The 13412-nt window shown below is 37.4% G+C and overlaps 1 protein-coding gene across 11 annotated transcripts in view; it reads right to left on the bottom strand.

Annotated features, from left to right (window-relative positions):
- BCAS3 (BCAS3 microtubule associated cell migration factor) overlaps positions 1–13412 on the bottom strand; it is a 485409-nt gene that overhangs the window by 399265 nt on the left and 72732 nt on the right. For all 11 annotated transcript variants that reach the window (XM_036033603.1, XM_036033602.1, XM_028521954.2 and 8 more), the window contains exon 7: positions 12428–12500. In XM_036033603.1, the coding sequence (XP_035889496.1) occupies positions 12428–12500 (73 nt within the window). The remainder of the gene's footprint in view (positions 1–12427; positions 12501–13412) is intronic.

Here is a 13412-nt window from a genome sequence, read left to right on the forward strand (position 1 = left end):
CATTTAAACCAGTATAGCAATATCAGCCAAAAACTCAATCTGTTCTCTATTTATATGTCAAGACTGCATCCTTTTGGTGGCAGAAAAAACTGTTGTTTTGAAATGATTACAGAGAGAAACTGCAAGTCCGTTAGTAGTTTTATGTCCTCGTTCTAACGGAAAGCTTCACTTTGGAAAGGCGTTTATGATGCAGAGCAGAAGATGTGATTTCAAGACTCCCACCTTTATGTTTTTAACTATACACTAAAGTCACCTTAAACTATAGGACAGCAAAGAATCTCCCCAAAAAAGACCTCAGTGACACTCACATACACATGTTACATAGAAACGTGCTGCTTCTACTGAGTGCCAAGAAGGGCAGCAGGGATGCATTATAAAGGGGCAGGAGAAAACCATTGTGTATAATAGATATGCTTATTATCTTGATTGGAGTGACAGGTTCATGGGCATATACAAATGTCAAAACGTATCATACTGTACACTTTAGGTGCCGTTCATCATGTTTCAATTATACCTCAATAAAAATAAAATATATAAATATAACATGAGGTTCTATGGGGGAATGTAAACAAATTACCATTTTCCAATGAAAGTAAAGGGCCCCCCCCATTCATCAGAGATACTATGAGACTCAGTGCTGGCGAGGACAAGAAGCCTGACAAACGTGTAGCACAAGTACTGGCTAAGGCGGGCACAGCCATGTTCTCCAATAGTCACACAGGGCTGCTTTACATCTATTCAGATATGTATTTGTTCTTCATACGTGGATGAAAATAAATGTTTGGCAAAGAGTATTCCCTGGCTACCCTTCATATCTTTCTGACCCAAATAATATGGTGCACCTAATATGGGCCTGACACTTTTCTAAATATTTGAAAAGACTGAGTCATTTAATTCTCACTGGAACTAGTAAGCGCAGTAGTTAATTCTGAGCACCACTTTACAAACAAGGAAACCGAGACTGAGGACTGTTGAATAATTTAGTTTAGACAGCTAATAATCACATTGGTCTGTGTGAGGCCAAAATCTCTGTTCTTTCCATTATTCTGCACTATCCATGGGTTCAGAAGTATCAGTGAATATTACAGAGTATCATCATTAGGCTAAATTCATATAGAAAGAAAATTATAGGACCCAAAATAAAGTCAGATTCATTAAACATAAGTACCACTTTCGGTAGAGGTCCTGTTAGACTCAGCACCACAAAAGGTGCCACTGAAGGCCCAGCGTCATCCACAATATCCTGGTGTCAGGATTGGTTTAGAAGGCTTACACACTATTAGACTACTATCCTCTAGCAATCTTTCCTTATGCCAAATTTCTAGAAACCTTATGTAACATGTCCTAAGTAATGCCTCAGGAGAGATGTATCTACAGACCTGTAATGCAACAAGGAGCTGTGATGGTTTTCTAACCAGAGGCAGTCAGAAAGAGTCCAAATATATACTACTATAGCCCGAAGGGAAGTTAGAGCAATGCACTTCAACAGAAAGACGAAGTGAGTTACACATGCAATTTTAAATTTTCTAGTAGCCACACTGAAGAAAAAACTAGGAATAAGCAGGTGAAAATAATGTTTTAGATATTTAACATAATATACCCACAATATTAGCATTTCACTTGGCACCAACCACATTTCAATAGCTTGCTCAATAGTCAAATCTGCTTGGTCAGCACAAGAAGACAATTTCTAGCCAGGTAATACTCAGGCGTACAGATCCTAAAGAAAAGGCAAACATGAAATACACCCAAGAAAATAAACATCATGCTCTCAACTCAATGTTATGATGTTATTTCAAAACTTACTCTCTGAATAAAATTTCAAATTTCAAAAATTAGTGTGTATTCGTTCTCCAAGAACCTCTATTAAAATCAGCTAGAACAACATGACAAGAATAACACACAGCTCCTGAAAACACACCTCTTTGCAATGCTGCTTCTATAGTCAAATGTAAGGCGAGGTGGTCTCATTTTAATAGAATTTGCAGCTAATTTTTGTTCTCAACCAGTTGGGAGTCAGACAGTATAGGAAACAAACCTTTCCCAAGTGCTTTCTTCTGCTTTGCCTTACCAGCATTCTGACACAAATTCTAAAAAGCTGAATAGAGATCCTTAAAACTGCTGGGAGCACTTGACTGCGTACTTTAAGCTTTAAGCTTTTCCCACTTATGATCAATATTTTAAAATATATATTAAGAAAATATGCATATAGTGTACATAATAAGGTAGCACTAATATTCGTTGTTAAATAAAGCCATGCTGTAATATATTAATAAGAGGCAAAAATAAACAAGGTGCAGATAAAAACAATGCAACCCAAATGTTTTTACCAATATATTTGTATATGTGTATATGGCCACCTAACTCTGAATCTCCGAATATCTTTGAAAAACAATACATATCAAAAAGGAAAGCAAATGAAATCACCCCTAAATCATGCTGCAGAATAACTAGAGAGAAAAAAGCCAACAACTTTATTTATGTGGGGAGGAGAGGCTTAAATACTCAACATTGGCAGAGCTTTCTCCTGAGCTCCCCCAGAGCTGAGCAGAGATTACTTGAAAAAGAAGGAGGGAGTACAATGGTCCTAATGCTGGCAGAGCACAGAGAGATAAAAATCGCCTAGAATTTACTTCCAGAAGCAAGGGAGTAGGCCACTGCTTAAAAAAAAAAAAAAAAAAAAAAAAGTCTCAGATCAGTTGGATCAAATCATCAGCTACTAATTAATCAAAAGTCAGGGGATGAGAACATGCACAGGACCAGAGATGCCCATTAGAGGAATCACATCAGGCATGGGATGAATCCTTGGGAGCTTAGTGGTAAAAGAAAGATAGAAGTAAGAGCTGCAGGTAAGGGTCTTACCAGAAAACCACAGGAAGAATTGAATCCATTGCCCCAAGGTACCGGTTATTAAAGAAACCCTATACTTCACTATACCTACAGAAAACCAGGTAAAGCACCCTAACTTCTCCAACCACAACCCCAAATCTTTATAATACTGATTTTGTTAACCCTGCCCCCCCAAAATCATACTGACTTTATTATGAATAAAAAAGGAATAACAACATTCACACAAAATTACTAGGAAACCAGAGTTTTATCTTAATGAAAATATGCCCTCAAAATCTCAGAAAATAGAAAACACAACAGTGTAAGACAGTTACCCTAACATGCATGCCTCACTTAGTGACTTTAATTTGTTCCTGAAAACTCTGCCACTAAATGAAAAGGATTAAGTGGAAAATCATTTCCATTACTATTTATGGCAAAAAATATAATGAGTTCTATCCCAATGCATATTTTCACACAGAGGGAAAAAATATTTGATTGAGCACTAAAAATGTTTATATAATAAACATTAATTTGAAAGTAAATATAGATTATAGTATAAAAAAGTTAATCTACTTTTAGGTAGACATTGACATCAGAATCAGTCAAGTTTGATGAGAATTATCTTTTCCTTGACATTATGACAATAAAATTTTTTTAAAAAACAACATGACATAGCCATAAAAGAGGACTCTTTGTATGAAAAAAAGTATGAGGTGGAAGACAGACTGTCATTTCGTAGCTCGATAATATTAATCCAGCATTCGCTTCATTCTTCATTCAATGTGTTATATACATTTTCAATGTCTCATATACCATGACTACTTCTTATGACATGATGCAGTTTCCTAGAACATACAGCTGGTTCAACAGAGTAAGCTAGCTCTTTAAAAATATACTTTTTCAAAGGGGGATAGAATCAAGGGCGGGAAGTGGGGATGTGTGGGTTGGGGGAGAGTTGTGGGGAAAAAATGGAGATGACTGTACTTGAACAACAATAAAAAATGTGGAAAAAAGAAAAAATATATACTTTTTTATTCTATGTTTATTTTCAATCCTCTCTACGGCTGGCAGGGAAATGGTGGGGGGAAATGGAGACAACTGTACTTAAACAACAATAAAAAGTGGAAAAAATATAAATAAATAAAGATCATAAAAGTTTTTTCCTTTGCTCCGCTTGTATCTGCACCATTTCTCCTCACCAATTTTTCAAACTTCTGGGGACTCATGAATCCCTTGCTCTCAAAACACACATTATAATGAATTACAGACATGAAACAAAACTATAAATCAGAAATCCACAAACTCAGAAAGGTCAAGTAACAGGAAGATATGAAAGAGGAGTTAACTGAATTGAGATTGAGAATTTAAAAAAATGGGAACATGCAAATTAAAACCACAATGAGAAATTATTAAAAATTTATTAGAATGGCTAAAATTAAACAAACTGATAAAGCCAAGTGTTGGTGAGGAACTACAGGAAATGGAAATCTCATACTGTGTTGGTAGGACTGTAAAATGGGACAACCACTTTTAAAAACACACATCTAACATGTGGTTCAGCCATTCTACTCATGGGTATTTAAGGGAAAAGCAAGCATGCCTCTAGAAAGACTTCGACAATACGTCCATAGAAGCAGTCTTTGTGAAAGCCAAAAACCACAATACCCACCGACGAGCGAATGGATAATCGAATGTTGTATGCCCATACACCATACTAGCAATAAGAATGAATAAACTATTGATAAATGCAACAAGAATGAATATCAAAATAAATATAATGCATAGCAGCAGACAGGCCAAAGGAAAGTGTATCCTGCATGATTTCATTTCTATAAAGCTCTAGAAAATTCAAACTAATCTATAATGGCAGAAAGTAGAGCAGTAGCACCTAAGGGAAAGGATCTGGGAGGGAGGAAGAATTATAAAGAGACAAGAATCTTGGGGGATGGGTGATATTTTCATTATTTTGCCTGTGATGATGATTTCATATATGTATACATAGGTCAATAATATAGAACTGTACATGTTAAGTATATATACTTTATTAAATGTCAATTACTCCTCAACAAAACTGTTAAAAGGGTGTATGTATACACACACATTAGAGTCTTTTCTGCCATTTCCACTAAAACTTATGATTCTGACTGGGGAGTGACATCAATATATTCAAGGAAGTTGTATTAATGAAATTAACAGCATTTTAATAGTTGTGCTACAGTATAATAGCAACTAAATATAAAGTATACAAGCTCAATTGAATGCAGAAAACCAGTAAGAAACCAGGTTTTTCAAGGCTCAGTTTGACCATGTGCTCAGGCTACAATGTCCTTAGAGCTTCTCTCTACCTGGTCTTTGTCCATTTTGTCTTTTTCTCCTTAATTTAATAGTCTCAACTCTTCCTTCTATCCCCACCAAAGTACCTTTGCCTTTTTAAAGGTAAAGTTCCATATTTACTAGTAATTTGTTATTAGTATTAACATTTCTTTCTATGTGTTCCAATTTAATCAGGATTATCGATCTGATTACAATGTTGAGTAATTTTCTCCATACCTATTTTCCCCATAGTCTCCATTCCAGTGTGCTGTCCACCCCTGCAAACACACTGCATCCTCTGAGCCCTGCCCCTTGCTATGGGCGACCGACCCATGTGACAGGGACTGCATCAGTGGGATCCCTACACCTTCAGAACCCAGCCTCTGGTTTCTGTCTTGGTTTGAACCAGGAGAGTCATCTGGAGAAGTGAGAGTAGGCTGGGATACCCGGCTGCTCACTGTCAGGTGATGCAGACAGACAGAGCCCCTCCATCAGAGGCCACAGTTCCCATCAGGTGACCCTCTCTCCCCTTGATTAGAAATGGTAAAGGACCCCATTTGAATATGTCATCTGTTTCCTGGCAGGACCCTAACAGTACAGGTTTTGGAGAAAATATATATACGCATATGGCAAGCAAGGCAGTTCTTTAAAAAATATAACCAACATTCATCAGATTTGGTCCCCTACCTATGACCATTTTGATAGGCTCTTTGAAATTTGTACCAATTTCAGGATCACAAGGAAATACACACAACAATGTCTGCAAACGTGATCTTACAATGCACCACTTGGGGGTGTCCATAATTCAGACACTATATTTTAAAGTAAATACTTAAAAAAGCTTTCCCTGTTTAAAATTTTACATGATATGTATATCAGCTTACAGATTTGTCCTGCACATGTTTTAAACTGTATACATGTGAGTCAAGTGTATAAAATCCTGGCTCTCTGCCTCACCCCTACAGGAAAACTAAAAATTTGCTTTAAGTAAATAAAGGAACTTGGTAAATGCTCCATAATTAACATTTACACTAGCGACTCTTCTTTACTAAAAGCAGTGTTCACATTTCAAGATATATAAATTAGATCCCTAAGCCACATGAGAAAATGTAATTAAGAATTAATAGCAATGCCATCTTATTTCCTTAAGATTTCACTACATGCATTACCAGATGAATGGACATGCTTTAACATGGTGTGAGGCTTCCGTTGGTTCTACTATAATCTTGAAGTCAAGAGGCCTGTGAACCATCGATAATACTGGATACCTTAGCATGCTAACCCATCTCTTTAAAAACCTCTATGTCAATGGGGCAGCTCTCAGCATAAATGCTACACCAAAGATGTAAAAGCTCATTCTTTGAAAGCAATAAAGAGAGTCACAGATAGCTAGAAGAAACGGTAGAAGACTCACGGAAATGAAAAATACCTGTGAAATGGGCTACTGAAAAACCTGATGCTTGAGGTCAGGCCAAGGAACTGCTGGAAAAAGCCCATGTGCTGGAGCAACAAAGACTGGAAGAATGGCATGAATCTTTTTCATGTGTGTTTCTGTGGAAGTATTACTAACCCAAATTATGATTCTATCAGACCTCACAAATACAACAGGATGATAATAAATCAAAACTGAAAATACTTAGTATCATTTGTAAAGGCTCCTTGGCATTTCATAACAAAAAAGAAACATTGCATCCTTATTATCCCAAGCAATCAACCTTCCAGTACATTTACTATAACCCTACTTACTTTAGATACAAACTGAAATAAAATCTCTTCAGAAACAATTCAGGATTGTGCAACTATGTTTAGCCTCCAACTAAATAACTACTGTTTAAGGGCAGGGGCTACCAAATACCTCTCGGAATTCTCCCAGTCCAAGATGACCTTTTTGGCAGTTTGTAATGAAACTGCAAAAATATTAATACTGTGAACTAGCTGTATTATAGTTAATGAGCAGTCATTAATTTTGAAATTAAGTCTTTACTGCTATTTAGCCATTAAATTATTTTTCTCTCTTCAACATAAATGTAAAACAGCAGATCCTCAAGTATAGCTATATCTTTGATTGCCAAATTTTTAATTTTTTTATTAAAATTCAACCTGGGCAACAGAATGCCTAGTTAATAAAAGATAAGAGTTTCCTAACCAATGGAAATAAATTTTCTCACTCTTACAAGAATTTCCCACCACCAAAGGGATGGGAAATATGATGGGAGCCTCTACAGTTAAATCGCGTGATCTTCAAGGTTCTTTCTACTTGGAATATTCTGTTTCTCTATGTAAACATCACATCTCCAATCCACACATTGTGTGTAATACGATGATAGTACACTGAAGTAAACATTCTTCAAGGTCTGCATTCAGCTGTTGAATAATATTACTCTTTTGCAATTATTCATAATACCCAACAAGATCCTAACCACAAACAGCTACATTACTGGAACTGTTTAGTATACAATGAACTTTAGTTTTCTAAAAATATACTGTTTCCTTAGTATACTGTCCATACTTCCGCTCCCTCCCTCAAATTGTTACACAAGGCACTGATTTAATCCCTGGATCAGTAGCACAGTAAACACTATCTCCAAGACCTTAAATGGCTCATCTAGAATGATTATGACATTGCTACACACACACACAAGATAGAATAAAAGAATCCCTAGAATATCAAAATAAGTGGCATTTTAATGACTATCATGAATGCAATAAAAGCCAGTGTTTTAAATAGTGGGCCAAAGCATAATGTGTTTATATCCAATGGATAGAATATGAGGAAGAACTGGGATGGTTTTCATAACAATGCCTCCTTCTTTGAAAGGTACTACAAATCTTTAAAAATGAAATCTATATTTTAAAAACAATTTTGACTTTTCTCGAGAATAATTTAATAAGCAGTATTAAATGTGAATATAAGCAACTGACACTGTCCAAAGCACCTAGTGCTCAATTAAGCATGTGCCAGGGAAACAGATGGCAAAAGACAAGTCTTCTATCTCTCCAAAGGGAGAAGGAAGTTCTAAAATGTTATACACACTAGCTTTGAGGACGATGTCAACAACCTGATTCAGGAAATATGGTTCCTCAGATTAAGATATTTACTCAAAATCTGCAGACTAGCACCTGAGGCACAGGCCTGGGTCCACAACTGGCTGTGACTGAAACTCCCTTCGCTTCGGTTTCCTCGTGTGTAAGATGAGGATAATACAGTCTCCCTCACCCGCTGGTTAAGATTAAATGATGCTACATAACAGAAAAGACTTAACAGACCTGGTACATAGCAGGCATTCAACATTTGCCTTCCAGTCCCTGGTGCTATATTAGCTTAGTCAATAAGTGCAGGCCTCATTAAAAAAAAAGGGGGGGGGGGGTAATAACATTTTTTAAGCCTGGGATTTGCAAAACAGGTTCTAAAATAATTCCCCTATAACTAGAATTCTCTGCTGTGATACTCAACTTTAAAGTTCCTAAAAAGTGTCTAGTGGGTCTAACATCACCATCTGCCAATCTACTCCAAACACTTAGAATAACACTCCAAATATATACTCACTCACAGATCGATTGCTCAGATTAGAGAGAAAATTCTATTCACAACAACGGCAACATGACACTTACAAGAAACAGAGCACAGCCCTGTATGAAAATGTCCTTCTTGAGACTGTAAACATTCTGACAAACATACTATAAAATCAGTTCAGCAAACAAGTAAGTGAAATCAAAATGAGTATTTTCCAGCAGCCTCTTGCATTAGAAAGACAGGTATTGAGAGTGAGGGGGCAGGGGGACAGGCATGCATGGAATAGGGAGTTTATATACAGTAATAACAAGACACCTTTTCCTAGAACTTAAAAGTGCATGAAGTGACTTAAGGAAGTAGTTCAAAAATTTCTTTGCATTTATTTATCAATAATCATTATTAAAACAACCCAGCAATACAGACATATGGAAGTCAGTCTATTGCTAGAATGATTCCCCTTCCATGACATAAATTAAGAAGCAAAATGGAAAAAAGAAAATGAACATCTACACTAGAATTTTTTTTTTAGAGAGAGAGAATGAGAGAGGAAAAGGGAGGTAAAGAGAGAAAGAGAAAAACATCAATTTGTTGTTCCACTTATTTATGTATTCATTGGTTGATTCTTGTATGTCCTTGACTGGGGATCAAACCTACAACCTTGGGGTATTAGGACGATGTCCTAACCAACCGAGCTACCTGGTCAGGACCTAGAATAGCATTTCAATAGTACTTGCCTATTTGAAAACATTTGCCTATGTTTTCAAATAGGCAAATGCTATTTTAATCAGGACTATAGTCATTGCCCCTGTGGTGATTAATTTTGTGTCAACTTGGCTATGCCACAATAACCAGATTTGGTCAAATATTCTAGATATTTTTGTGAAGATTTTTTTTTAGTTAAGATTAACATTCAAATCAGCAGAATTTGAGTAAAGCAGATTATACGCTATAATATGAAGAGACTCATCCAATCAGTTGAAAATGTTAATAAAAAAGTTTTTTTAAATGACAAGAGGACCATCTCGGAGGAAGAGGGAATTCTGTCTCCAGACTGGAATTGCAACCATTCTCTAAATCTCCAGATTTTGGACTTGCCAGCTTTCACAATTACGTGAGCCAATGTCTTAAAATCTCTCACTCTCACTCTCTCTATACATACAGATACATGCATACACCCACCCACACATCCTATTGCTTCCTTTTCTCTGCAGAACCCTGACTAATGTAATAACCCACACACCACTAAATTCAATTCTCATCACCAACTACATGTAATCACCTTACCCTCTCTTTTATACCTTATGTTTTGACAAAGTGATATCTCAATACAAAACAATCTCCTAATCATACAGTTAGCAGAGCTGATAAGAAATAGAACATCTTTCAAAAACTACAAGCCAAACTCGGCAGGTAGCTAGTGTCTTCCACAGACACGTCTTTCTGATGGGCTTCCAGAGGTCTTCATGCACGTGGTTCTTCTCTCTGTGGTTCCCGTTCGGTTTCAGATCCCTTGTCAACACATCAGTTCCCTGGTTAGTGTGCTGGCTTTAATACGGTGCTGAGTACCTCTAGCAAGGTTGGTATTTCACTTTTTGTATCTCTTCAACTCCAGAATTCCATTGCATTTTTCTATCATTTCTAACTCCCCAGTGAGATTCTCTATTTGTTGAATCACCATTATCACACTTTCCTTTAATTTTAGACACATGGTTCATTAAGTTCTCAGAGTATATTTCTAACAGCTGCTTTAAAAATTCTTGCCTGTAAAATTTAATAGTGGAGAGAATCAGAAACAGCTTCTAGTGCCTGCATTTTTTGTCACTATATCACACTTCCCAGTTTTTTTGGCCATGTGTCATACATGACGTTATGTTGAATACTAACCATTTTATGTAATATAGTATAACAACTCTGGAAATACGTCTTCCTCAAAAATGTAGAGTTACTAAAGCCTCTGCTTGCTTGGTCTTACTTTTTTGTTGTTTTGTTTTTATTTTAAAGCCTGGTTTCCCAGGGTTGCTCCTGTGTCCTAGTGGTTAGCCAATGATTCAACAGAGAATTTGCTTCAATACTCTCAGTACAGGCTGTTATCCTTCCCAGGAAAATCTATGTGTGGACAGGGGAGCACATTCAACACTCAGAACAGTTTCGAGTCTCCCAGATTTTAGTTTCCCCTGGACCTTTTGTAGACCCTTTGCACAAACAGAAAGCCTCAGCTAAGACTTTAGGCGACAAGAGCCACTGCCCTCCCAACTCAAGACCGTAACTTCCATGGACAACGCTGCCGGGCAGGCAACATATGAGCATCTTCCAAGCACAGCAGGGAAGTGCCACTCCTCATGACCCTCTCCATCCACTGCTGAATACTCAACCGTGTTGCAAGGAGAAGGGTGGAGTGTGATGGGGGCAGCCCCATGCAGGAATGCCACAGATCCCCACTAGTAGTACTCAAAGTTCACCAGTTCTCAAACATAAACAATTTTCAGATTGCTGTAAGCCACTGGCTGAGTTCCAGAGCACTGAAATGGTTGGTTTTGTCTGTTCTGCAGATAATATTAGTCCTAAGTCATAAACCTCCATCATTCTTAAGTGTATTTATACCAGTTTCTGTTCTACTGCTACAGATTTATAACCTACTTTGGAAGTCCTTACTCTTCCACGTGTACTGTGAACCATTCCTGCCTTGGCAGGGTGGCTCAGCTGGCTGGAGCATCCTCCCTTACACCAAAAGGTTGCAGATTCGATCCCTGGTCAGGGCACACACTTAGGTTGCAGGTTCAATCCCCACTCAGGGCACAGAAGGCATGCAAGCGATTGATGTTTCTCACTCACATCGATGTTTCTCATTCACATCAATATTTCAATCTCTCTCTCTCTTTCTCTCCCTTTCTCTCTCTGAAATAAATAAACATACCCTCAGGTGAGGATTCTTTTAAAAACGTTCCATTCCTTTAGACCCAACATATGATGCACCTTCTTCATGAGGCCATGTCCCCTTAATTCATGCACACTAATCTCTGCCTTCACTGAATTCCTATTATACATCGTTATTTCATAATTAGTTCCTGTGACCTATACCTTGTTTTTCCAGCCACAGCCTTAAATTTTGGGGACAAGGAATTGGATTTTCTTGCTTTTGCATCTTTATTCCATACCTGTACATCAGAATTCCCCAAACTCCAGGCCACAAACAGGTACCAATCCTGGCCCATTAGGAACCAAGCTGCACAGCAGGAGGTGAGTTTGAATTCAATGAGCTTGAAACATCCCAAAACCATTCCCCCCAAGCACCAGTCTGTGGAAAAACTCTGTTCCACAAAACCAGTCCCTGGTGCCAAAAAGGTTGGGGATCGCTGCTGTGAATAATTTCCCATTTCAACTCCAAAATTTACACTTATAACGCATGTAGTCGAACTATTTACCTAGAATGCAAATTAAGACCCTAAGATCCATCATTCTATACCATTAACACATTCTTCCTTTCTCCACTGCATCCATGATCTAAAGTGCACACGGTGAGCTGACAGCACATGCCAGGGACTACCGGTTGTCAAGGCTAATATCCATTTTAATCATCTTCCTTACTAACAGAAATATAATAATTTCCCAGTGTTCATCACACTAGGAGTTCAAGTTGAAGAGATGCACTACCTGAAAAGACAGTAGTCATCTAGAGTTCATTAGGGAAATGGGTGATCAAAGTTCACCCTCTGAAATAACAATGTAAATTTTTAATAAAGCTTCAAAGAATTTTTAAAATTCCCTTACCCAGAAGATCCAGTGCTCTTACAAACTCCAAGGAGGGGCCTTTTTTCAGCAAAGCTATCACACTTCTGAGCACCTGATAAGGAACATAAAATGTAAAACAAAACTTTGAGAAGCATTCTTATATCATGCCCAGTATCTTCATGCTCTCAAAATATTTACAGCTGAAGAGATAGCAAAACATTCATTATAAATTGATACAATTTATACATTTGAATGAGCAAAAAACAGAAAAGGTATAAATAAGCCTATTCCTAGTTTTAAAAATTGAACCTGCTCTTAAAATACCTTTTTTAAATTTTTTAAATTAACTTAAATCTTATATACATATTCTCCATGAGATCAAAACAATTATGTCAACTCTACTAAGTAATTACCCAGAGCTAGTATAATCTTTATGTCAAAACTAAATAAAGGTAGTTCGAGACAGGAAAATTATAAAATTATAGGCCATTCTTAAAACACATAAATATAAAAACCCTTTAAAAACCAAAAAAGAGACTTCCAGTCAAGATGCAGGTATAGGTAGACATGCTTTGCCTCCTCACGCAACCACAAAAAGGAATTACAACTAAATCTCAAAACAAATAACACCCAGAATTGTCAGAAAATCGAACTGTCTGAAAGTCCAACAACCAAGGATTTAAAAAAGCCACATTCATCCAGACAGGTAGGAGGGGCAGAGACACAGAGACAGGATGGAGAGGCGAGAAGACGTCGTATGGCTCAGGGAGGCAGTGGCATTGGCCAAACAGGCACAGGTGATCCCACATTCACGTGCGGTGGATAAAAATTAGGAGGGATACTTGGGAGCGAGTGACCCCCGCCCTAGGTCATACCGCACAGCCCAGGGTTCCAACACCAGGAAGATAAATCCCTGTAACTTCTGGCTGTAAAAACCAATGAGGACTGGGACAGTGGAAGAAATGGCTGGATTATTAGGAAAATTCATTTAAAGGGCCCACTAGGTCTTAAAATATATGCAAAC

The sequence above is a fragment of the Phyllostomus discolor genome, chromosome 8 (assembly GCF_004126475.2).
Source record: "Phyllostomus discolor isolate MPI-MPIP mPhyDis1 chromosome 8, mPhyDis1.pri.v3, whole genome shotgun sequence".
Taxonomy (NCBI): Eukaryota; Metazoa; Chordata; class Mammalia; order Chiroptera; family Phyllostomidae; genus Phyllostomus; species Phyllostomus discolor.